This window comes from Aythya marila, assembly GCF_965140915.1.
Source record: "Aythya marila genome assembly, chromosome: 1".
Classification (NCBI taxonomy): domain Eukaryota; kingdom Metazoa; phylum Chordata; class Aves; order Anseriformes; family Anatidae; genus Aythya; species Aythya marila.
The window spans coordinates 122,137,019-122,159,057 of record NC_139042.1 but is presented as its reverse complement, the minus strand read 5'-3'; the positions used below and the strand labels follow the sequence as shown (position 1 = coordinate 122,159,057).

At 44.2% G+C, this 22,039-nt stretch overlaps 1 protein-coding gene across 3 annotated transcripts; it reads left to right on the top strand.

The window, feature by feature from the left end:
• The first annotated feature begins 1,200 nt into the window (after positions 1–1,200).
• CD58 (CD58 molecule) lies at positions 1,201–21,548 on the top strand. 3 transcript variants are annotated; one of them, XM_082777313.1, is made up of 10 exons: positions 1,201–1,288; positions 7,115–7,417; positions 8,060–8,311; positions 9,133–9,228; positions 10,048–10,095; positions 10,308–10,340; positions 12,142–12,198; positions 12,865–12,921; positions 13,257–13,282; positions 17,166–21,548. In XM_082777313.1, the coding sequence occupies exons 1-10, from the start codon at positions 1,231–1,233 to the stop codon at positions 17,358–17,360; spliced, it is 1,125 nt and encodes a 374-aa protein (XP_082633439.1). In that variant the 5' UTR covers positions 1,201–1,230; the 3' UTR covers positions 17,361–21,548. The 3 variants fall into 3 exon arrangements, with proteins under 3 accessions (XP_082633439.1, XP_082633437.1, XP_082633438.1); XM_082777311.1 differs by having other exon boundaries at positions 12,865–12,912; positions 13,247–13,282; positions 17,166–17,330; XM_082777312.1 differs by lacking the exon at positions 13,257–13,282 and having other exon boundaries at positions 12,865–12,912; positions 17,166–17,330.
• The last annotated feature ends 491 nt before the right edge of the window (positions 21,549–22,039 follow it).

The following is a 22,039-nucleotide window of genomic DNA, read 5'->3' as shown; positions in this document are numbered from 1 at the left end:
AGTGTCTGCTCCCCCTTCGGATTTCTCTCTCCTAGCCCAGAAGATCTCAAAAACCTACAGGAATGCTGTAGTGCAAGGTGGGAGGCAGCATCCTCCCAGGCAATAAGGTTTCACCTAAAGTCACTGCAATTTTGGGAGGGCATTTTATGTGACAGGAAGGGTAGTCAGCAGCAGGAAGCTGCTTGGTGACCAGCAAACTGCAGGAAGATGGCCATATGAGATTTCTGGTGTAAACACTGCAACTCGGAGCCTTTACAGTGTAGGGAGCTGCTTTTTGGCCCTTGACAGAGGTTGAGAGTAGGAGCGAGGACTGAGGGACAGAAAGAGCGGTCAGTGTGTTCCTGTCCCTGAGAAAAAGTAATTTCTGGGGTGGGTCTGACTCCGTCTGGAGCCACTTCTGTGCCATGCAGATAAGCACGTTGGTACAAGCTATCTATGGAGCAGGACTCAGTGTTATTCTGTCATTTAGTAAGGACCGAGACAGCATTGCTCAGCCCACTGTGTCACTCTAGCCCATGCTAGAGCCACAGTGACGAGGTAAGGGAGCTCACAGAAAATCCTAGAAGAAAATTCCTGGAAACTGAGCATGCCCCGAGGCTGCGAAAGGTGTGGCTGGGCCAGCCAGCTGCTGGGTTCTCCTCAGCCAAGGCAATTCACTGAGAGTGAGAGCCACTCTGACAGCAGCTTACAGCTGCGGGAACGCAGCTGGAGCATGGTTGCTGCTGGAGCAACAGGTTTCTGTGCAGATGCTTATTTAAGTTTCCCAAACTGTTGTGGTATTTTCCCTTTCTTAGTAACGCGTCGCAGTGTGAAAGGCCAGCCACGAATGAAGGGGAATGTTAAGTTTGTTTGAGTTTTCTCAATGGCTTTTGGGCAGCTGCCAGCTGCTTTCTCTTTTGCCTTTTGGCTTTCCCTCAGCTCAGCAGGCAGGGCCACCTCTGCTCACCCACCCTGGGCAGCGCTGAGGAGACGGGGTGCAGCCTGGAGCCCTGCCCTCACCGGGGCTCGGCTTTTAGGCCTTCAGCCTGCACCTGCACACCCCAAACCCTGAACACTGCATCTCCACAAAGGAGGGGACACCCCAGTTTTCTGGGGGCAGGCGCCTCCCCTGGAGCAGGCACCACCCAGCAAACAGCTCGGCGGGGAAGTGCTGGGCGTGACTGGGGGGGGGGGGGGGGCGGTGCGAGCTGCCTTCCGTTTCCTTGTAGCCTTGGTTGGAGGAGAGCAGCGATGAAGCTGGAGGTCCGATGGGGGCTGGAGAAGCTGCTGTTCGTCGGCTCTTTCCTGAGTGAGTAGCCTAAGGGGCGACCGGGACCCCTCCGGGGGGGTCGGGGTGGTGCGAGGCGCGGGGCTGCCCCGCTGGCTGCTCCCCTGCCTCACGGCGGTGGGCAGAGCCTGGTTCCCCCCCCCCCCCGATTCCCGGGCACCTAACGCTGTGTTTGTGGGTGTCGGGGTGCCTGGGGGTCTCGGGCTTGCTGTAAACATGGGGATTAGGGTGAGGAAAGGGTGCAGGAGGACAGAGCCGCCGGCGATGAGTTCATTTCTTCGGAAGCAGGCTGGGCTGTGCCGCCACGCTCGTCCCCAGTCCCTGCGGTGCTCTGCAGTTCAGGAGAACAGGCTCGGTTGTTTAAAGAACAAAAATCCCTCCTACACCCCCTCCCTATATATATGTATTCTTGTCATGGCTGCATATTTTGTATTCTGCGTGTCTTCTTTCTCAAGGAAAAAAAAAAAAAAAAACACATCCAATTTCTTCATCCGCTCCTTTCCGTTCCTTCCCGTCCATCCCATTTTGTGAAGTAAATTATTAATGCTCACTTCTGCTGAATTACTAAGTGAAAACCGGCTTAATCCAAATGGCACCCCGTGTGCCTGGGGAGCAGGGAGCTTGCCCAGAGCTGCGAACCTGAGACTTGGAGTTAAAACTCGCCCACCTGTGAAATGAAAGGTGGATTTACAAAGCTTCAGCAGCGAGCAGGAGCTGCTCTTGCTATTTGGGCTAAGCAGCATGGCTTGTTCTATTTCTATTGTGTGTCTATTTTTTTGTTGTTGTTGTTCTTGCTCAGGGAGTGTCCTGGATGTGCCTAAAATAGGATGTAGTACAATCTCCTTTTCAGGAAAAGGGTGTCTAACAAGTAGGTTAGTGTTCTACTAACCAGTAGGATTGTTCAGAGCAAGTCCCTGAGATTTCCTCCCATGCTATTCCAGAAGTTCAAGAAGCCTCTGTTGCTTAATTACAACTGCACGATATTGTTCTGCAGCCAAGGCCTTCAGAGAGCAGAGGACCAGTGGAGAAGCTGAGATGCTGTACACCTGCAGGGCTCTCTGCGTGCAATGCTGGGATTTGAGCCTTAACACTATTTCCCAAGTTATTCATCTAGTTGACAACTATTTTGAAGATAAAATTCTAAATGTCAGTAATGCATGAGTAATAGAATATCTCCTTGTGCATTTATACATTTTTTTTCCCTTTGTGGAGGCACATTGGGATCTTACAGAAAGTAGGCTGGCATGCCACAGGTAGTCTGGGCATCGGGGGCCAGGTGCTCTAGACTTACTGAGCAAATGAGAGTCCAAATTCCCAAACAATGCTTAGTTTAAAAGAAGAGGAGGTGTAAAGAAGAGAGGATGCTAATTAGGCAATTGGAGAGCCAATATAATAATAGGCTTCTTTGAGGAAAAAAAGATGGCTAGCTGTTTTTCTTTCCTCTCTAAAATTCTGTATTAATTGATTAGTGTAAGAGATCAGGAGTACAAATAGAATGTCTCTGCTGGTACAGACTAAATTACTTGGCAAGATTACACACCCTCTTTTTGTTTGTATGCTTACTTTATTGCCATTATCAATGTTGTTGCCTATGTGTAAACGTTCTTACTGCTGCACATAGATTATACAAAGGTAAAACAACCTTCTATACATGTATAAGAAAATCAAAACTTCAGAAGTCAGACTAGCATGCCCAAGTGCACGCAGTTAAGTCTTTGGCAGGCAAGTTTTCATATATCCACGCTTTATCTTGGCATGTAAGTTTCCTGTTTTGGAAGATGTCGTCAACAGCAGTATGCTATTTGTGGCACCTCTTCCCTCGTCTTCCGGATCCCAGCCCTCCCATCACTCCACCCAGGTTCAAAGTACTGCTTCTTGTCTTCAGATAATCAAGAAGAGCTCAATACGTAGGGATTGCTGCTTTTTGCAAGTCCCTGCCAGGTCAGGCTTTTGTCTGATATAGCCACAGATGTATAATGCAATGCTTCAGGAGTGAAGATCATGTTGAGGCCGGGAAGGACTTTGAAGGAGAGTGGTTTTGATGGCTCTAAAATCACTCATTGGGAATTCAAGCCCAAGCTGTGTTCAATTGTGGGATCCCAGAGAGGGCATGTAAAGAGGAAAAAGAAGGTGGTAGTAGTGACTGTGGCTCAAACCCTGCACCTTCTTCTAGTAAACTAGAAGAGTTAGAAGCATTTTAAACCTGTCACGAGGCTCTTCTGAAAGCTGGGAACCCTGAGCTTCAATTCAGTATTAGTGATTTTTCTAAAATTTTAATTAATTTAAAAATATTTTTTTATTTAACTCAAATAATATTTAAGCAGCATAACTGTTTCTGAATTCTCCATTTTGCTGGGTTCCTTTTAATGCTTCATTTTCCAGTCTGACTTCTTTTACACAAACTGAGCGAAGGGGAAACAGCGTGGTTTGCCTAGGAGCAGAGGTTACTTTGTATACCTTGATCACAAGGTTGCAGGAAGTTACTTATTAGCAATGCTAATTTTTTTTTTTTTTTTTTACTTCCTCAAAAAGCAACTGACCCCAAAAAGCTTACCTTCAGCATGGCTTTTTGTTTCTTCCTCCTTAAGGAGTTTGACCAGTTTGTTTTTCACTGTGGCTTTAAAATGTCTTCCTTTTTTTTTGTTTTCCACACACGAATACATGCTCTGTGATCATAAAAATTCTGTAACTGCTCGTTTTTTTTTTTTTTTTTTTTTTTTTTTCTCTGTCTTTCTATTCCCTGAGATGAGTCACGAGGTGTTGGGATGAATGGGTGGACAAATTCAAGTTGTTCCTGGAGTGTATTTACTTCAGGAGATGGCTAGCACCGATGTTAAGTGGCTTTAAATAGTAGGAATAGAAAAATATTTTCCAGTCACCTGTGTGCAGCAGGCATCTGGTCTCGTAGTTCCGGCTACCTTCCTCCCGAATAAACAGAGGAAGTTCTGCATTTCTTGCAAAGACCAAAAAACTGCAAAACTTCCCCACCCCTGCTTTAAAGCCCTGGTGAAGTCGGCACCACCGGGGCTGCGGTGCTACCTGCGCGTCTGAGTTAACTTCACCGAGCAGAAGTGAAAACTCCCTGTGAGCCAGGGCCACGGTGAGAACCACGAGTAGGCGAGGATTGCTAATAATGCTATGTGTTTCTGGGCTGTTACACCAGGATTTTCCCCTCCCTGTTGCATTGCCGGGTGCGAGCGCAGGCACCGAGCACGGCGTTAACCACCGCACCGCGTGGCTGCAGGGTGCCGGAGTGCCTGAAGTGCTGGTGACCTCGTGGATGCCTTGCTCTCGCTGGCATCTGCTGTTTTGGCCATGGTGACAGTCTGTTGAAAGACATCTGGCTGGAGATGGAGTATTTTTATCGATAGGTTTGTTTAGTGCAGAACAAACAGGCTTCTGGAGGAATAAGCTTAGTGTAATGTTTTGGCAAAAAGAGAAGTTACCACAAAAATAAGAGTCCACGCCTTCACAGAGAGGAATATCTTTTCCAGCTTGGAAATGTAGCCTTGAGAATACTTCTGAAAAAGACATTTATTTAGAAGCATCTCCTGACTCTTGTACTGAGAGCCAAAGTTTTAAAGATGAGGAAAACTTCCTACAGCTGCACAGTCGATATCCCTGTTGAGATGTGCTCAGGGATTTCAGATCTTTGAAGACACAGACCAGGGCTGCGCAGTTCTGGATCAGATCCTGTCCTGAATTCAAGGGTAAAACTTGAAGTTTCTGGCTGCTTTGCCAGAGATGAGTCAGAGATGGGTAGGGATCTGAAAGTGGCGGAGCCCCCACGCAATCGCTTGCTCACTCCACCTCAGTGGTATGGGGCAGAGAACCAAAAGGGCAAAAGCAAGACAGACGCACGAGATGAGATAAAGACAACTTAGTAAATAAAGGAAAAAATTAAGGGGGGACAGGAAGCCCCAGATGATGTAGAGAAAGTGAGAAGAGAGGTTTCTGGTTGTGCAAGTCCTGTTTTGCAACAGTTAACGCACACCGATGTTTTATCAGCACTCTTTTGGTCCCAGACCTAGTATTTGGGATGCTGTGAAGGAATTTCTGCCTGTCCCAAGCAGACCTAATGCACAAGTGCATAGTGGCAGTGACCATGATGGGGAGGAGGAGGAGAAAGCCTGGAGAAATAATAAGAGGACAAGGGGAGTGGAAGAGGCTTGGGGAGGAAACTGAGGGGGAGCTGAGGGATCTACGAGGTGCAAGTGGAAGAGGGGTGAGGAACTGAAAATTCTTGCTATTATAAAAATAAGTCCTTGCTCACGCCCAGGGCCCCCAGCAAGCGGCTGCTTTGCTCCCCAAAAAAAGAGCTGTGTTAGCTTGCTCTTTTCAGCAGCCACCGTGCCTCGGCGTGTGCGTGCTGCAGTGTTGGGCCACCACAGCTTGACCATGTCTCTTATCAAGAAGCAGAATTTCCCAGTGGCTAGAGCAGGGACTTCTCCACTTCTTCTCCTTCTCCCTAGGTGGTGAGAGAGGACTTCTTGAGGAAAAGGCGATTGCAGAAATCGTCTGTGTAAAACAAGAGTCTTGAGCAAGACTCCAGGCTTCCTCAGGTCACGACAGTGCTTCAACAGCCCGCCTTCTTGGGCTCTCCAAACACAAATTTTGGGGCTCTTGGGTTCTTCTCTGGAGGTTGGTAATTGAGGTGGGTGAATAGAAGTGCTCGTACTGGAGCAGTGGGAACAACTGAGATGTTGGTATCGGCCTGAATGGGACAGAAGACAAAGAAAGAGAGGTGGGTTGTGTTAAAAAGGAGTGGAAGCGATACCTGAGCCCTCTTTACTCTGCATAATGTTCCAGTTCCTGTGCTTGGAAAACACCACAGCACAGGTGCAGATAGCGAGCAGTAGGAACTAATAGCACGAGAAGAGTACATTCACGGGTGAATTGCAAACAAATTGGGTGATCCATGAGAAGAAAGGCACAGGGAAGACCTTCTGTATCTGCAGTTCTCTACCCAAGCACATAGAAATGCCTTTCCCATTTCTTGCCTTCCACCTCCTGTCGGAGAAAGTCCTTGATTCCCTGGTGTGGCTGCAGGCAGAGGAGCAGGGCACACAATACGCTGGTGAGCATTGCTCTTCGGCAGCTGGAAACCCAGTCTTCTTAAGGACTGGCCTGGCTGACCTCCCTTGTTTTTGTTTGGAAAGGAGATAAGATGAGATAAGATGCGGAGCAAGATGGGTCACGACTTGCTTTCTGGGCTCCTACACAGTGAAGGGAAGAGATCTGCTCTTTTGATGCAATAAAGCCGCAGTGTCTGCCTTGATTTATGAGCACTACGAAGTATTCATGCCATCAATCTGTGTCCTTCGTTCAAGCATAGCTCGATCTGACTGTTGACTTGTTTTTATCTATATGGACATGCATTTCTGCCACGGCAGGGTAGTCTTGCGATTTTAAGAGCCGCCAGTCTAAGCTGTCAGCAACAAGATGCTGAGGTAGATTTCACTGGCGACAATTCTTCATCTTATCTCTTTCACCGGACTATGGGCAGGAGGCTTAACTCAGATGAATAGACGGAAGGTACTAAACATACAGGAGCTTAGGATAAGGAAGCAGACTGGGACAATGACTATACCTGAGGTTAGGGTGTGGGATTTGGATCCATTTCTTATGCTTATCATATGGTTGTGAAGACGGGCTGGCTTTGGGTAATTCTTAACTAACACATACTTTGCAAAACTATGTGCTTTTTATGTGCAAAAGATGTGCTTTTAACCTCAGTTTGAATTTTATGATAAATTGAAATGTAACAGTGCGTACAGCATTGGTCAAGTAATAGTTTATTAAAAAAAAAGTTAAAGCAACTTTTTTCTTTTTTTTTTTCCCCTATAGCACACATCTACTGTGAAGAGGAAGTGTTTGGCATTTCAGGAGAAAATTTTACTTTTCCAGTAAAATCAGACAGTAAAATAGACGAAGTTATTTGGACAAAAAACAAAGACAAAGTGGCTGAATGGGATGCGCAAAGTGAACCAACGTATTTTAATTCCCTCCGGAGTAGAAGCTTGCTTAACAAGGAGAGTGGGAACTTGACCATATTTAAACTGGAGAACAGTGATAAAGGAATATACCGTTTAGAACGTTTTTCTAGTGGTAAAGAAAGTGGTGTCTTTACATTTAATCTTACCGTGTTAGGTAAGTATGGACGAACTGCCCAAAGAACTGCACCGCTTTGTTCCCTTTTAAGAAGGCTAGAAAGTGGAGTGTTTATTTGGCAGAGAAGCAAACAGAGAGAGTGGGGGACTGTCTCCATTGTTAAGTTGCTGAGACACTTTAAACAAATTTTCAAAGGTGGCATCTACGCTGTGCCCATCATTGCTTACCTTGGCGTGGCGTTCAGAATGTGCGTGGGTGGCACGCTGTGTGGTTTTGGAGAGAAAATCAAGCTCTCTGAGCAAGCTGACCAAGTTGCCCTAAGCAGTATGCCTCTACTAAAGATGCTCCTGCGGGCATGTTGTATCTTCAAATATTTGTGACGTTGTACTGTGCCAATCTGCGCAGCCTCACTAGTCGTCTTTGGGAAAGATGATTGACTAGTGTGTATATTAAACCTACTGACAATGAACCACGAGGAGCATCAAACCTAGGCACTGAAGAACCAGGAACAGGGCCACTTTCAGAAATACATTCCTCTTACGCACATGTGCTCCCCTCAAAAAAAAAGCATTTTTATCTATATGCTTTTCTGCTGCTAATATCGCTCCAACCCTTGTCCTGTGCTAAAACTCAAGGCAGTGTGCAACCAAAAGTAATACAACATGTTTTCTCTCCTTTCAGATGCCCCTTCTACACCTCAAATAAATTGCAACTTGAGTGATGGCAACTTAATGCTAACATGTGAAGCAGATTTCCAGGGGCCTCTGACTTATGTTTGGAAGATCACTGGCAGGAAAACTTCCACGGGCCCAGTGGTTTTGATCCCTGAAGAGAATGTTGATACTAGGGGAAAAGCTACATGTTTCGTTACATACTTGGAAGTTAATAAGAGCTCCGAAATCACTTTGAATCAGTGTTTTGCAACTTATCAAGGTAATGGGTTGGGTTGTATATGCAATTCTGAGGCTGAATTAGAAAATAGCATGGATTTTGACTGTAAGATTTCTCTCAACTTCTCAGAAAGTTGAATTGAAAGACTAAAAAGCATCAGAAGCCTTTTGTCTGCTACAAGTGTGTTTAAAGGTTGACGAAAGGTACTGTGTTGATAGTTTGATCCCCCTGGAAAGATGCATCTTTTAGGGATCTCAGTAAAATAAAACCTTCAGTTTTGACTTGAAATGAGTGATAGAGGGAGATGCCTGGAGAATAGAATAGTTCAGTTGGAAGGGACCTACAAAAATCATCTTGTCCATCTGCCTGACCCCTTTAGTTAAGTTAGAATATACTGCCTCTCCAGAAAGCCTGCTCCAGGGTTTGACCACCTTCACGGGGAAGAAATTTTCCCTGATATCCAGTCTGACCCTGCCCTGGTGCAGCGTTGTGCCCTTCCCATGCATCCCATCATCGGTGACGGGAGCAGAGGCTGCACCTCCTCTGTGCTTCCCCTCCTCAGGGAGCTGCAGAGAGCCGTGGGGTGGCCTCTCAGCCTCCACAGAACTGGCCCTAGAACTGAGCCATCACCTTCCAAGTGATGATGTGCTTTCACTGAACTGAGTTAGTTACCGTGTGACTTTTCTGGAGCTGGCTTAGGGTTTTGCTGGTAACTAAATCTGGAGCATTAACTTCTTGGGCTTACTTTTTAAAAATTAAATAGCTATAAAATGTACATGGGATATTATTTCTACTGAGATGTGTGTCACCTTAAAATGTTGCATTTTTACTAATCAATCATAATTTATTTTGCTTTTTTAAAGAACACAGATCTCAAAAAAGAAGCAGACCTGGGCTTATTATTGCCGTTGTTGTTGCCTCTCTCTTCGTTGGAGCTGGGCTAATATACCTGTTCAGAAGTATGTATGGCATTTCTTGGCTGAGCCCAACGTGCTTTGAGATTACGCTGATCTAAGTTCTGTAGAACGTATGAAAGTTTCTGACCATGGGATGTATTGTGATTGCAGTAGCAGAAACAAGTACAGCTTAGACAAAGACTAGTAAATTTAAAGGAGCTAATATACTGAACTTTGCTGCGCTCAGCTGCTACGCTTGGTGTACTGGGAAACACTAGTTTGTACTTGCATATTTTTCTCAGATGAGCATGCGGAAGACCGGTATACGGTAGACTCTTGCCGCACGTGCACGTTGCTGACTGATGTTCAGCTCTGTTATTCAGCAGGTCTGGGTTCTTTTCTGCAGAGATGTTTTCCAGCCAGGTAGAGCTAACGAGGTACTTTCCCATGGGGTGATTTCAACAGATGCACAACTACACAGTTGCTTTTGGCCAGCGTGTTCCTCCAGGTTGTTGAAAGCCCTCTCAGTGGCAGCCCTGCCCTCCAGCATATCTCCTACTCTCCCCAGTTTGATGTCATCTGCAAATTTGCTGAGGCTGCCTTCTGTGCCCTTGTCCACATTGTTGATGTTAAACAATATTATGCTTGATATCAGCCCATGAGGGGTGTCACTATACCTGCCATCAATTAGACTTGAAACAGTTCATCTGTTTTCCCTTGAAACAATGAAGGCTTGACCACGCTTCTCTTGACGATTCTAGAAAATAAACTTGCTGTGCCTCATTTTGGGGGATGGAGGCTGTCAGCTAGTGTCCAAAAGCACAAAACTGTAATTCCATGTGATATATCTCCAGATATTTTCCTCTTTTTTTTTTGGTGCAGAAAAAGCTAACTGTGGAACAGGAAGAGCTGATCAGACGATTGCTCCAGGTAAGAGAGCTGAATTGTCACAAATGTTTAGAAATAAGGCTACTGCTTTAATTTAGTCCCAACTTGACAGCTTTTTTTGTAGCAGCATAGTCTTTCATTTGACAGATACAGAAGTAAGTTTTCTTATAGGCCTTAGCAGTTTAACAAAGTATAGATGTTTTTCTACAGGTCATCAATACATGTTCAAAATACATATATATTTTTTATTATAGGAGCAGCTCGTCTACTTGGAGCCAATAACACAGGTAAGAAACCCGTTTCAGGTCATTGCAATTAACAGTCCACAAATATTTCTTACTAGAAATACTTCTGCGCTTTAGTGCTGCTTCTTTTTTTTTTTTTTTTAACTTTTCTTTTTCACATCACCTGTTGGTTGTAACAAGGAGTGTGATCTGCTCTTTCCTTTTTTGCCATGTGTATGTTTTTGAGGTGAATTTCAGTGTAAGCACGCTCAACCTCAAAGCCTCAGTTGAGGTCCAGCAGCAGATAATCGCTTTGCACTTGGTGTAGGAGTTAGTGGGGCTGGCAGAATTACCGACAGGAAGCAGCCTGAGAGTTGCCTGGCTAGCAGCTCTCTCTGGGGGTGAATTTTGTTTCTGACAATGGAGACTGGGGGCTGGCCTCAGCATGAGGGATGGAAACTTGCATGCTATAAAGCAGTCTTTTTGCCTGGTTGATTAGAGCTGGTTTGTGTGCTGAAATGAGGATGGTTTTTCTTCTGTCTCTTTTAATCTTATCTGCCTGCCCCTTTTATATAAACTTTTTCTTTCAGAAATTTGACTTTTTATTTTTATTTTTTAATCCCAGTATTCATATCAAGTTCTTAGGGCTAGGCATGACTGTAATACATTGGGAATAAGTGATGTCCCTATGGAAATGTCTTGCTGGCCTGTCTTGGAATTTGGGCCGCTAGCCTTTTTTTCTGTGCATTGAATTTGACTAGGGATGTTGGTATTTCCAGGGGGTGGAAGTTGCTGCTATGCATTTAGCACAAATTATAATGATGACAGTAAATATAATGATGACTGGTGTTATCACACCAGATTGTCTGGAGTTTGCTGTTAGTTTACCTTGGTTATATCTTGAAAACCCATCTAAGCACTGGTGAAGATGTATATGTTGCTAGTCAGTTGTGCAGAACTGCCTGATCCTTGCTTCTGTTGTGCTGAAGGAAAGACTACGGTGCATGCTTATCTCCTGTGGGCCAAATTGCAATGGTCTCTTTTTCTTTCTCTAATCCCTTCTGGTTGTTTCAGGAAAAAAAAATAAAAATCTGTTAACAGTGCCTTTTGATAAACTTCTACGCATGTTTTTGCATGCCTGTCTTCTTGTAACAGCCAAGATGAGGCAAGGAGAAAGTTTGTGAAGGAGCTCCTCACCTCTTTCCATTAGTTACCAGTCTGCTGTCCATCCCTGATTTCTTTACATGATGCCCTTCTGCAGGAAGTACAGATTCTCAGCATTGTCTGTATTCCTGTCCAGATCTTTACTTATGTGCCTGCTGTCCATTCTAATCCTGCTTTTCATTTTCTACCTTTTTTTCTTTAATTTACAGCAAGCAATGACACTGTTCAGTTCCCTGGTTTGTGGCTGTGTGCATCGGGGGTTGGGAACTCTGTACAGTGATCCCCTAAGGAAGGGGACAACTCCTTCGGTCTGTGCTTTCACAATATGCATCTTGGTGCCAGGACCACTGTGGTCTGTTCCTATGTATGTCTGTTCCTATGAACCAGACTAGATCATCATAGTCTGGATCACGAGGGGCATACAAGGGAAGACTAAAAAATCCTTTGTTACGGGGGTCACCAGACCAAATCTTTCTCAGTGGGGAATTTCTAGCCATCAGCTGTGAGCTCAGCGCCCTTCTGGACTACTCTGGAGTAGAATGAACAGGGGTTGCATGTGGGGTTCTCAGTCTGGTATCTTACACGAGGTGCTGAAATTAATACAAGGCTGAAGCAGGATGTTTCTTGGGTTGTAAACTACCGTGTCACCTTTTGAAGAAATGTTCTATATGTTTAATTTCTTATGTCAATGCTTTTACAGATGGGGAGGAAGACAAAAGTGAAGCAAATGGTGGTAGGCCTGGAAATGATAACGTAGGTAAGGAGGCAGTGCCATGAAAACAGGGTTTGGGGGTATTTTTTGTTGTTTTTGTTTTTCCCCTGGGCAAGTCAAAGTTCAAAGATCTTGTCATCAGGATTTAAGATAAATAATTTCCTTTTGATATTTTCATATGTTTGTTAGAGCTATGGTTCTAGCCTGTGGTTCAGACATCTCTGAAGTTCAGAAACTACTACTGGTGGGTTTCAAGAAGATGAAAAAAAGATTTTAATAACAAACAAACAAAAACATTCTTTTGCCAGTACACTTAAACGTACCCACATTTCAATTAGTCTGCAAAGAGAAAGTCACAGTGTTAGTGTGACACATCTATGAAGTAAAGAAAGGAGATGTGGATTCTCTTCTCAGTTGTCTGGTTTCTTATGGTGAATCTGTGCAGCTTAATCATTTTAAGTAAACCCACTGCAGAAAGATTTTGTAAAGCGGTAAACAGATGCATAATGCAGATTATGGTTTAGGAACTGAAGTGATTGCTGGTGGGAAGTTAAAATTAATTGCAAAGCCTTCAATACAGGTTTAACGTATGAATCATCTGGAGAATATGCTGTATTTGTTCTGTAACTAGTGAGACTGTCAGTTTAAAGTAGAGCTGCATATTTTGCAAACTGTTGTGCTTCATCCACGCACGTTTCTGTTTACCTGCAGCTGCATCTATGCAACCTCCTGACGTTGTGGAAGAAGAGACAGAAGGAGGTAAGGAGTGTGAAGGTGCCTTAAAACATGGCAACACAAGGGGGGAATTAATTTTGCATGTGGCCTTTGACAGTCTAAAACATACTACCATGTCCTCAGTGCAGAGATTTCCATTCCCCTGTTGGCCTAGACAGACTTGTTGCCTTAGAAACAGTAAATGTTGGTGGGTAAATCACTAGACGAGAAGTCGAAAAGACCTGGATCCTTGTGTCTGTTACATAGCACTGAGCAAGTACCTTCCCTGGGCTTTAGTTTCCCTCCGTCGCGTTTCTGGTTGTGAAGTTATGGGTGGTGCCGTGGGTTTCTGAGTGTGTTCTGTGCTTGGCCTTTGCAGCATCTGGAAGGGGACATGAGGACACTGTGGAGCCAGGTATGGAGGAAAGAGGGGGTGTGTTTTGTGTTGTCCACGTGGAAACTGTTGGTCAGGGCTGTTATTGTTGCTGACTGTTAATGGCCCAGGTCTCGGTGGGCTTACTCTTGTTCCATCTCGGGGGAGTGGGGGGAGCTCTGGGATTGTCTGAGCGTGGGACTCATGGGGAGGGGTGACAACTTATTGCTTGGGTGTGCAGGTGCGTTTTCTTTTCTCATAAAGAATGCTGAGCTTACTTAACTTGTGTTTTTCTTGTGGTCTGTGCTTGTTTTTAAACCTAAAAGGCTGTGGTGGGAAAGCTCTTCAAAGTAGACAGGCTAGTGAGCCCGAGAACCTTATATGTGGAAAGAGAAAGCTGGTTATTACTCTGCACGGGGAAATAGTTGATCAATGCTACATCTTATTAGTGAAATTCAGACAGCAACGATGCAATGTTTCTTACAGTTTCATACTGCTTGAGTTAGTTAAGTCCTATAATCAATTATCAGTTCTGATGGGTGAAAATTTTTCCATGTAGACTATAACTGATAGGATGGGCTGAGCCAATCTAGCAGCTTACTGTCGCTAAAAGGGGAGGTCTTGCTCCTTGGTCCTGCTCTGATGTTTATCACATGCCTCTGTGAGCCATGTTAGCAGGAAATTGACCCAACAGGAAAACAAATTGCATTATCTTCTGCTAGGTTAACAGGCTAAATCTGATCATAAAGGGCTTTGGTAAGCACTGGGGTAGCATACTGGAGGAGATGGGGCACTGGTCAGCGATGGATGTAAAGGGAAGGAGGGAGGGAAGGCAAGAGGTGTGTGGGGGGCTGTTGTAGTGATAGCAGGCCATCAGCATATGCATAAAATAACAGCATTGAATGGTTATTTTCTCACACTATAAAGCTTTGCTGTGCTTTCAGCATGCTGTAGGACAGCCACAGTTTAACTGAGAATCAGCCTGGTGGCAGAGATCATGGACTGTTGTCATAGAGCTTAAGCCTTTGATAGTGCTGGTGGTTCTACACAGAACTAGTTAAAAAGCACTTGACAAATAAAACGTCTCTTAAAAAATAATTTTGGATGCATGTGGAATTAGGTCAGCTATAGCAAACTGGGTGAGGGAAAAAAGGAATGGATGGAAAAAAATGTTTTGAAACTTGTGAAATTAAAAGTTTTGTTTTCAAATTTATTAGCTGGGACACCAGAAAATTTTTGATTGGAAATTTTAAATCTGACTTAAATGTTTGAAAAGTGTTTTGAAAGCTTTTATGAAACGCACACTATATGCAAGTGTGAATTGAAGCATTTCTGTTTGGAAATAAGATAAATTTGCAGATTGACTGAAAATAATTTTCATTTCCTCAGGAGAAAAGGAAGAACGTTGTTTTGTCTGTTGTATAGCCCTTGGTTAAGAGTTGCAGATGTGGGTGTTTCATGCTGGCTTCTTCTTTTCGAGATGTAGAACAGTGTTCTCCAAACCTTTTTTTGATTATGAATCCTATCAGTAAAATAGCTTGAGCACATGCCCCCAATATATGCATATTTACTTATTAATGGCACAAAAGTATTTTGTTTCTACATCACAGTGGTTTGTGTTGCACCCCCTAGGTGCACCCTACTTTGGAAACCACTGACGTAGATACTCAGTAAGTAGGAATGAGGATAAGAAAATTGATTCTGTGATGCAAAAGAAACTGACAAGGAAACAGGTGTGAAACAAGGAAGCAGGCTTGAAACAGGGCTGTGTTACTGGAGAGGAAGCTGTGCTATCTTGGAATAACTCAGTTGGATCCTGTGAGTTGCCAGTGAAGAAATACTGAAGACCAAATGAGGTAGTCAGTGTATAATGCCACTGCTACATGCTGCTTTGAAAGGGCACCTACTCCTCTGTGCTGTGCTTCTAGGTAATCACAGAATCACACAGAATCACAGAATTTCTAGGTTGGAAGAGACCTCAAGATCATCGAGTCCAACCTCTGACCTAACACTAACAATCCCCACTAAACCATTTCCCTAAGCTCTACATCTAAACGTCTTTTGAAGACTTCCAGGGATGGTGACTCCACCACTTCCCTGGGCAGCCCGTTCCAATGCCTCACAACCCTTTCAGTAAAGAAGTTCTTCCTAACATCTAGCCTAAAACTCCCCTGGCGCAACTTAAGCCCATTCCCCCTCGTCCTGTCACCAGGCACGTGGGAGAACAGGCCAACCCCCACCTCGCTACAGCCTCCCTTGAGGTACCTATAAAGAGCGATAAGGTCGCCCCTGAGCCTCCTCTTCTCCAGGCTGAACAAGCCCAGCTCCCTCAGCCGCTCCTCGTAGGACTTGTTCTCCAGGCCCCTCACCAGCTTCGTTGCCCTTCTCTGGACTCGCTCAAGCACCTCGATGTCCTTCTTGTAGCGAGGGGCCCAAAACTGAACACAGTACTCGAGGTGCGGCCTCACCAGAGCTGAGTACAGGGGGACGATCACCTCCCTAGCCCTGCTGGTCACACTGTTCCTGATACAAGCCAGGATGCCGTTGGCCTTCTTGGCCACCTGAGCACACTGCTGGACTTCTCATCTGGCGTAATATTTTTGTTATGTCATGCATCTTTGCTGTGTGCCACAACAGAGGAAGACGTCAGAAGTAGCTGTGCTGTTCTCGGCGTTGTTTGCAAGCTGTGTGACACTTTTTACATGTTGCGTGGGGAGTGTGAAGCCTGTTGCCTGTCAGCACAGCTATAAAATGAGAAGAGAAAAGCAATCTCATACTCAAGCCTCCTCACTGCACAGATATAAGCAAATAGCTGCTCCCCCCTCCCCCCCAAAAACAAACAACAAAATGGCTCCTCTATCACTCTCCTTAGTTTCGTAATCAAGCTGGTGTAAGTCAGCCACAGGTAAGACAGTTACCCTGCTTGGACTTTAAGGATACAAGCCATAAAAATATTTCATATCCATCCAGGAGCCCTGTGAGATCCAGACTAGGGATATCTTTTGTCTTATCCTCTATTGAGAGGATTGCCATGTGTCACCATGTGATGCTCTCCTAGACTGCTTCCAGGCATCTTGTCCTAGGCTGGAGTGATGCTGAGCTAGAGACTGCTGGAAGAGAGAAGTAATGCTGTGATAACTGGAGCAAAGACTGAGTTGCATAGTGCCTTGGCATGTCCAGGTGATTTCCCTTGCACTGTTGCTGTGTGTGCACCATCAGGGAAACACTGATGTAAGAGGACCTTGTGTATGCGTTGTTTAAAATCAGCCTGGTTATAGGTTGATGCCTGTTGCATGCAGTGAGTTAGGCTGAGCATGTAGCCTTGAACTTCCTGGATTGTAACTTCCTGCACTGTAACTTCACTTTGTCTTCAGTTTTCCTGCTTGTCAAATGAGAACTCTCTCTGTTTATTCATCAGAAATGCAAAACAAAGCAAACAAACAAAACCTCACGCCTCCAAAAGCACCTGCCATTACCACATGGAAAGAATAGCAGCAGCGTTGCATGGATGTGTTGTACACAGCTGGTATAAAGACCATAAACCTAAATCTTTGTGTAAAAGTGGTGTTGTAGGGGCATAGTTATCTGATCCAAAGTCACAGAGTCAGAACGGGCTTGCAGGTTGCAAGCTGCTTAGCAGATGGCTGGCAATAACTGGTAAATGTTCTTAACCTGCTCCAGTTGTTAAGCAGCATCTCTAAGCTTAAACAAATCATTGCGTGTGGTAAGTGGCTGGTGCCTACCAGATAACCACGGGTCAAAAAGCTGCTGTAACTGGATTGTTTAGGATCATGCGGCAATGTCTTAATTCACCATCATGCTGTATTAGTGTTTAAAACCTGCAGTGTTCTTGTATAACTCATACAATTTCAAGAAGAGAAGACATAATACTTGTGTTTTGTTTTGTTTTGTTTTTTTGTTCCAGAATCAAACGCCACAAATAATTGACTTGTGGACCAAACAATGTTTTGACCTAATGGGAGAGAATTCAACAGGGGAAGACCACTATCATTCCTCTTGGAGGTTTTCCAGAAGTACTGAAGTCATCTGCAAAGAAATGTTTCGAAGGCTAGTTAAACTGAGGAAAAACTGCCTGTTTTTCTTCCCTTATAATGGATAACCTCCTTTTCTTCATGCTGCATGAAGATAAACAGCTTGAGTCGTGAGCAGCAATCTCTACTATACAGTTTTGTATCGGTTTTTAAATGAACAGCATCTACTAACAAAAACACGGCCAAGGATTTTTTTATACCTGTTGTGTAGCACTATCAAAGAGCCCAGGCTGGAAGAGACTTTGAAAGATCATCAAGAACAACCTGTTGAAGTTGGCAGCCTTTTAGATACTAAAGAAGGTCTATTTATGCATGTTCAAACATATAGATCAAAAACTAATTAGCTTTCTGTGCAACTACTGGATCGGTGTATTTTACAGTCAGAAGAAAGATGGTTCATTCCTCAGAAGTTCCAGATGGATCACAATTGGAACTTGCTAGTTTGGGTTTCCCAGCAGGAACTCAGTGATCCAGACAAGTATTCTCAAAGAAAATTATGTCTTGGAATCAACGGAAGACTGGCAAGCTGTGATCATTTCCAGTGGTGGTTATCTTTAAGACAGAGCTACAACTCAATTTATTCTCGCATTAGAACAAAGCTGCCTCTATTAGCACTGTTTTGTATTTTTTGACCTTGAACTTCTGATATTCTTTGCACTTCCAGCTTTTTGGGGGGTTCTTTTATGTCTTAACTGCTGCTTCACATTATTCTAGTAGAATGTCAGTCTACCCATTTCTAAAGAATACTAACATGCTTTTGTCTGCAGCCATGAGCAAACTAAAACTTGAAAACTGAGCTCATACAAATACCGAAGCTCAAAAAGAAAGAGGAAAAGAATACCATGTATTCGTGTTTTCAAATCATCAACCTGTGAAGCATGTTTCATGAATGCTGCAGGCTGGATGTGTTTATTGCAGTGTGAAAGCCATTGCAGTTGATTTTGAAATGGGCATATGTAAATAATCGTAAAGGTTTCTTAGTCGTAACCCAAAATTAGAAAGTTCTCTTTTGTCTTCCTTATTGGACCGAGCATTTATTGCAAGGCAGGGATCAAATTATCCCCCGTGTAGTGGTGTAGGAACATCCATGCTGTTAGTAATTAAGTAATTACTCAAGACTTCTACCTGTAGTCATCCAGAAGTGGAAGAGATTCTGGCGTATTGCCGAGTTCTGCTATGTTGCCTTGTCTGTGTAATACTCGAGCCAAATAGTTGATCAAATCTGTCTGCTTTTGGTACCTGCAGTCACGTTTAATGAATCAGTCCTGCGTGGTGCAATGTTAAGTTCTCAAGTTTACGAATAAGGTGGTGAGAAGACTATCAACAGAAAGGAGCCTATAGCAGTATTAGAAATTATAGGGAAAATTTAAGCTAGGTGGGACCTCAGGAGTTGATGTAGTGCAAACCCCTGCTTAAACCTGGGTCAGCACTGAAATGAAACTAAGTTACTCTGCTTCACCTAGTCTGGTCTTGAAAACTTGCAAAGATGGAGACTGCACAGCCTCTCTGTCAACCCCTTTCATTGTCTGGCTTTCCATGTCGAAAAACGATTTCCTTATATCCAGTCTGAATCTCTGTTGTTTCAACTTGTGTCCATTATCTCTCATCTTCCCACCAGGTATTGCTAAAAAAACCCTGTCACCATCTACATGATCATCTTGTAGGTATGGGAAAGCTGCTGTTAATTACCCCCTAAAGCTTACTCTTCTGCAGGTGCAAATTACTCCTCACAGTGCAAATGCTCTAACCCTCTGACCATCTTGGTCAATCTTCACTGAACTTGCTCTAATTCACTGATGTCTTGTTGAAGGGGACAAAAACTGGATGTACCACACCAAATGCAGTCTAGTGAATGCTGAGTGGAGGGGGATAATCACGAAATTGTAGAATATCCTCAGTTGGGAGGGACCCACAAGGAACATAGAGTCCAAATCCTGGCTCCACACAGGGCAACCTAAGAATTAAACCATATATTTAAGAGTGTTGTCCAAATGTTTCTTGATCACTGACAGGCTTGGGGCCGTGAATGCTTCCCTGGGGACCCTGTCCCAGTGCTTGACCACCCTCTCAGTGAAGAACCTTTTCCTAATAACCAATCTGAAGCTCCCCTGACACAGCTTGATGTCGTACCACTGGTCACCAGAGAGATCATCACCTCCCTCTCCACTGCCCCCTCATGAGGACATTGTAGACAGCAAAGAGGTCACCCTCAGTCTTCTCTAAACCGAATAAATCAAGTGTCCCCAGCTGCTCCTCAGTAACTTCAGGTTAGTGACTTATGGCTAAGCACCTATTGTATGAGGCCAGGCTGAGAGAGCTGGGCCTGTTTAGCCTGGAAAAGAGAAGACTGAGGGGAGACCTCATCAATGTGTGTAAATATCTGAGGGGAGGGTGTTGAGAGGAAGGAGCTGGTCTCTTTTCGGTTGTGCCCAGCAGCAGGATGAGAGGCAACGGGCACAAACTAAAGCACAGGAGGCTCTGGCTGAATATGAGGGGCACTTTTTCACTGTGAGTTTGACAGAGCACTGGGACAGGCTGCCCAGAGAGGTTGTGGGGTCTCCTTCTCTGGAGATACTCAGAACTCGCCTGAATGCCATCCTGCACAATGTGCTCTAGGTGGTCCCACCTAACAGGGGGGTTGGACCAGATGATCTCCAGAGGTCCCTTTCTAACCCTAGCTATTCTGTGATTCTGTGAAATCCATTTATTTCATCATCACAGAAGGCAGTCAGGTAGGTTAGGCATGATTTACCCTTGGCAAATATAAACTGACTCTTCCCAGCTCATTTTTCTTCACAAACCCAGAAATGTGTCCCAAAAGAACCACCTACCTTGTTCTCCCAGGGCTGCAAAGGAGACTGTAGGTTCCTAGGTTGACCTTTTGGACCTTTTTGAAGATGGATGCAACATTTTCACTTTTTATAGTTGTCAGGGGCTTCCCTGATAGCCATGGCCAGTGATGATAACACTTTCAGAGTGACATCAACAAGCTCTCACGGCACCCTTGAGCACATCTGATCAAAGTCCTGTGGACTGGTGTGGATCAAGTTCTCAGGTAATCCCTGACTGATGGTGGTTTTTCCTGAACCCTTTGCCTAAGCTCAGAGCCTATGAGATCTTGTTAACGAAGATGAGGCAAGAAAGGTATTAACTAAGTCTTCTCTGTCCAGTATCCCTAAATCACCCACCTGGATTCAGGAATGGGCCCACGCTTTCCTTGTTTGCTCGATTACAGTTAATATAGTAGCAGATCCTGCTCTTGTTGATGTCTTTTGCAAGTCTCAGATATAGTTGAGTTTTGGCTTTCCTGAAAGCATCCTTACCTGAACCATCAGTGTTCCTAAATTGCGTGTGTGTGTATATTTATATATATGTGTGTGTGTGTGTATATATATGTATGTGTATATATACATATATATAACTTGCATGGAATACTAGTTCTTGCTACTTGCTTTCCATACTGCACACATTTGCGTATGTGCCTTTGAGATGGGCCTCCTTTTGCCCCTTTTTTTTTCATTTTTTTGCCTTCTAAGGTTCCAGTCACCCTATATCTTTTACTTCGGACCCCTGTCCACTACTACCTAACTGTGGGTTGTGAGCTCCCTTGCCATCATTCCTATTTCAGAGCTTTCCTCGTGAAGTTGGCCAGCCTGTTGACAAATGTGTGTTTGTTGACAAGCTCTGCAGGACTTTTAAGCTCCTCCTGTGTGCTTTTACTGGTACTGAAACCTCATTATTAGTTACTAAGGGTATGAAGGGGGTCTATGATTACCAGAGTGGTGCAGTTGATACAACAGAAGGAAGGGAAGCCATCCAAAGGGACATGGACAAACTTGAGAACCTAATATGGTTCAACGAGTCCAAGTGCAAGGTGCTGCACCTGGGTCAGGGCAATCCCAGACATGAGGACAGACTGAGAGAAGAACACATCGAGAGCAGCCCTGCAGAGGACCAGGGAGTGCTGGTGGATGAAAAGCTTGACAAAGATTGTCAGAGGGCTGGAGTACCTCTCCTATGGAGAAAGGCTGAGAGAGCTGGGGATGTTCAGCCTGGAAGGCTCTGAGACCTCCTTGAAGCCTTTCAGTACTTAATGAGGGCTTTTAAAACAGATGGGAAGCAAGTTCTTACTCAGGCAGATAATGACAGGACAAGGGGGAATGTTTCTAAACTACAAGAGGGAAGATTTAGATCTGGGCTATCTTCTGACTGTAAATATGTTTTTTATAATTTATTAAAAAAAAGATGTAACAATGTGAAGTATTCCAGTGTCTTTTGTGATGTATGCATACACGTTTTATTTAATTTTAAAAGTCAGTAAGCGATTCCCAAAACATCTTTAACCCCAAGTGCTTTATTTATTTACTTATTTATTTTCAAGTCACAACTCCTGAGCCAAGCATCCTTCTCCACTGCACCTTCAACAGGTTTACAGGATGATGCTGTCTGCTGAGGTACATTTTAACAACTTCTCAGGTGAAGATGTCCTCTGTCACGTATGTGGTATTAAGAGCAGGTATACAGTTTGTTTCCTGCTTGGCTTTCCTTCTCTTGTTATTAATATGAGAAACAATGGTCCAAATGGTCCAAAACGGTAGAAATTCCTCCCAGAAAACAAACCAGTTTCTGTAATATGCTCCGTTTAGCCTGTGCAGTTTAATACCAAACAGCACACGAAAGTCTCAGAGGGTGTGGTTTTCACAATTCCTCTATACCAGATATCCTCTGCTTTGTTTCCAAAGCAAGG

Coding starts and splice junctions, on each gene's coding strand:
- CD58 (XM_082777313.1), top strand. CDS start 1,231: ATGAAGCTGGAGGTCCGATGGGGGCTGGAGAAGCTGCTGTTCGTCGGC. Junction 10,341..12,141: donor ACTTGGAGCCAATAACACAG/GTAAGAAACCCG, acceptor ATGCTTTTACAG/ATGGGGAGGAAGACAAAAGT. Junction 12,199..12,864: donor GCCTGGAAATGATAACGTAG/GTAAGGAGGCAG, acceptor GTTTACCTGCAG/CTGCATCTATGCAACCTCCT.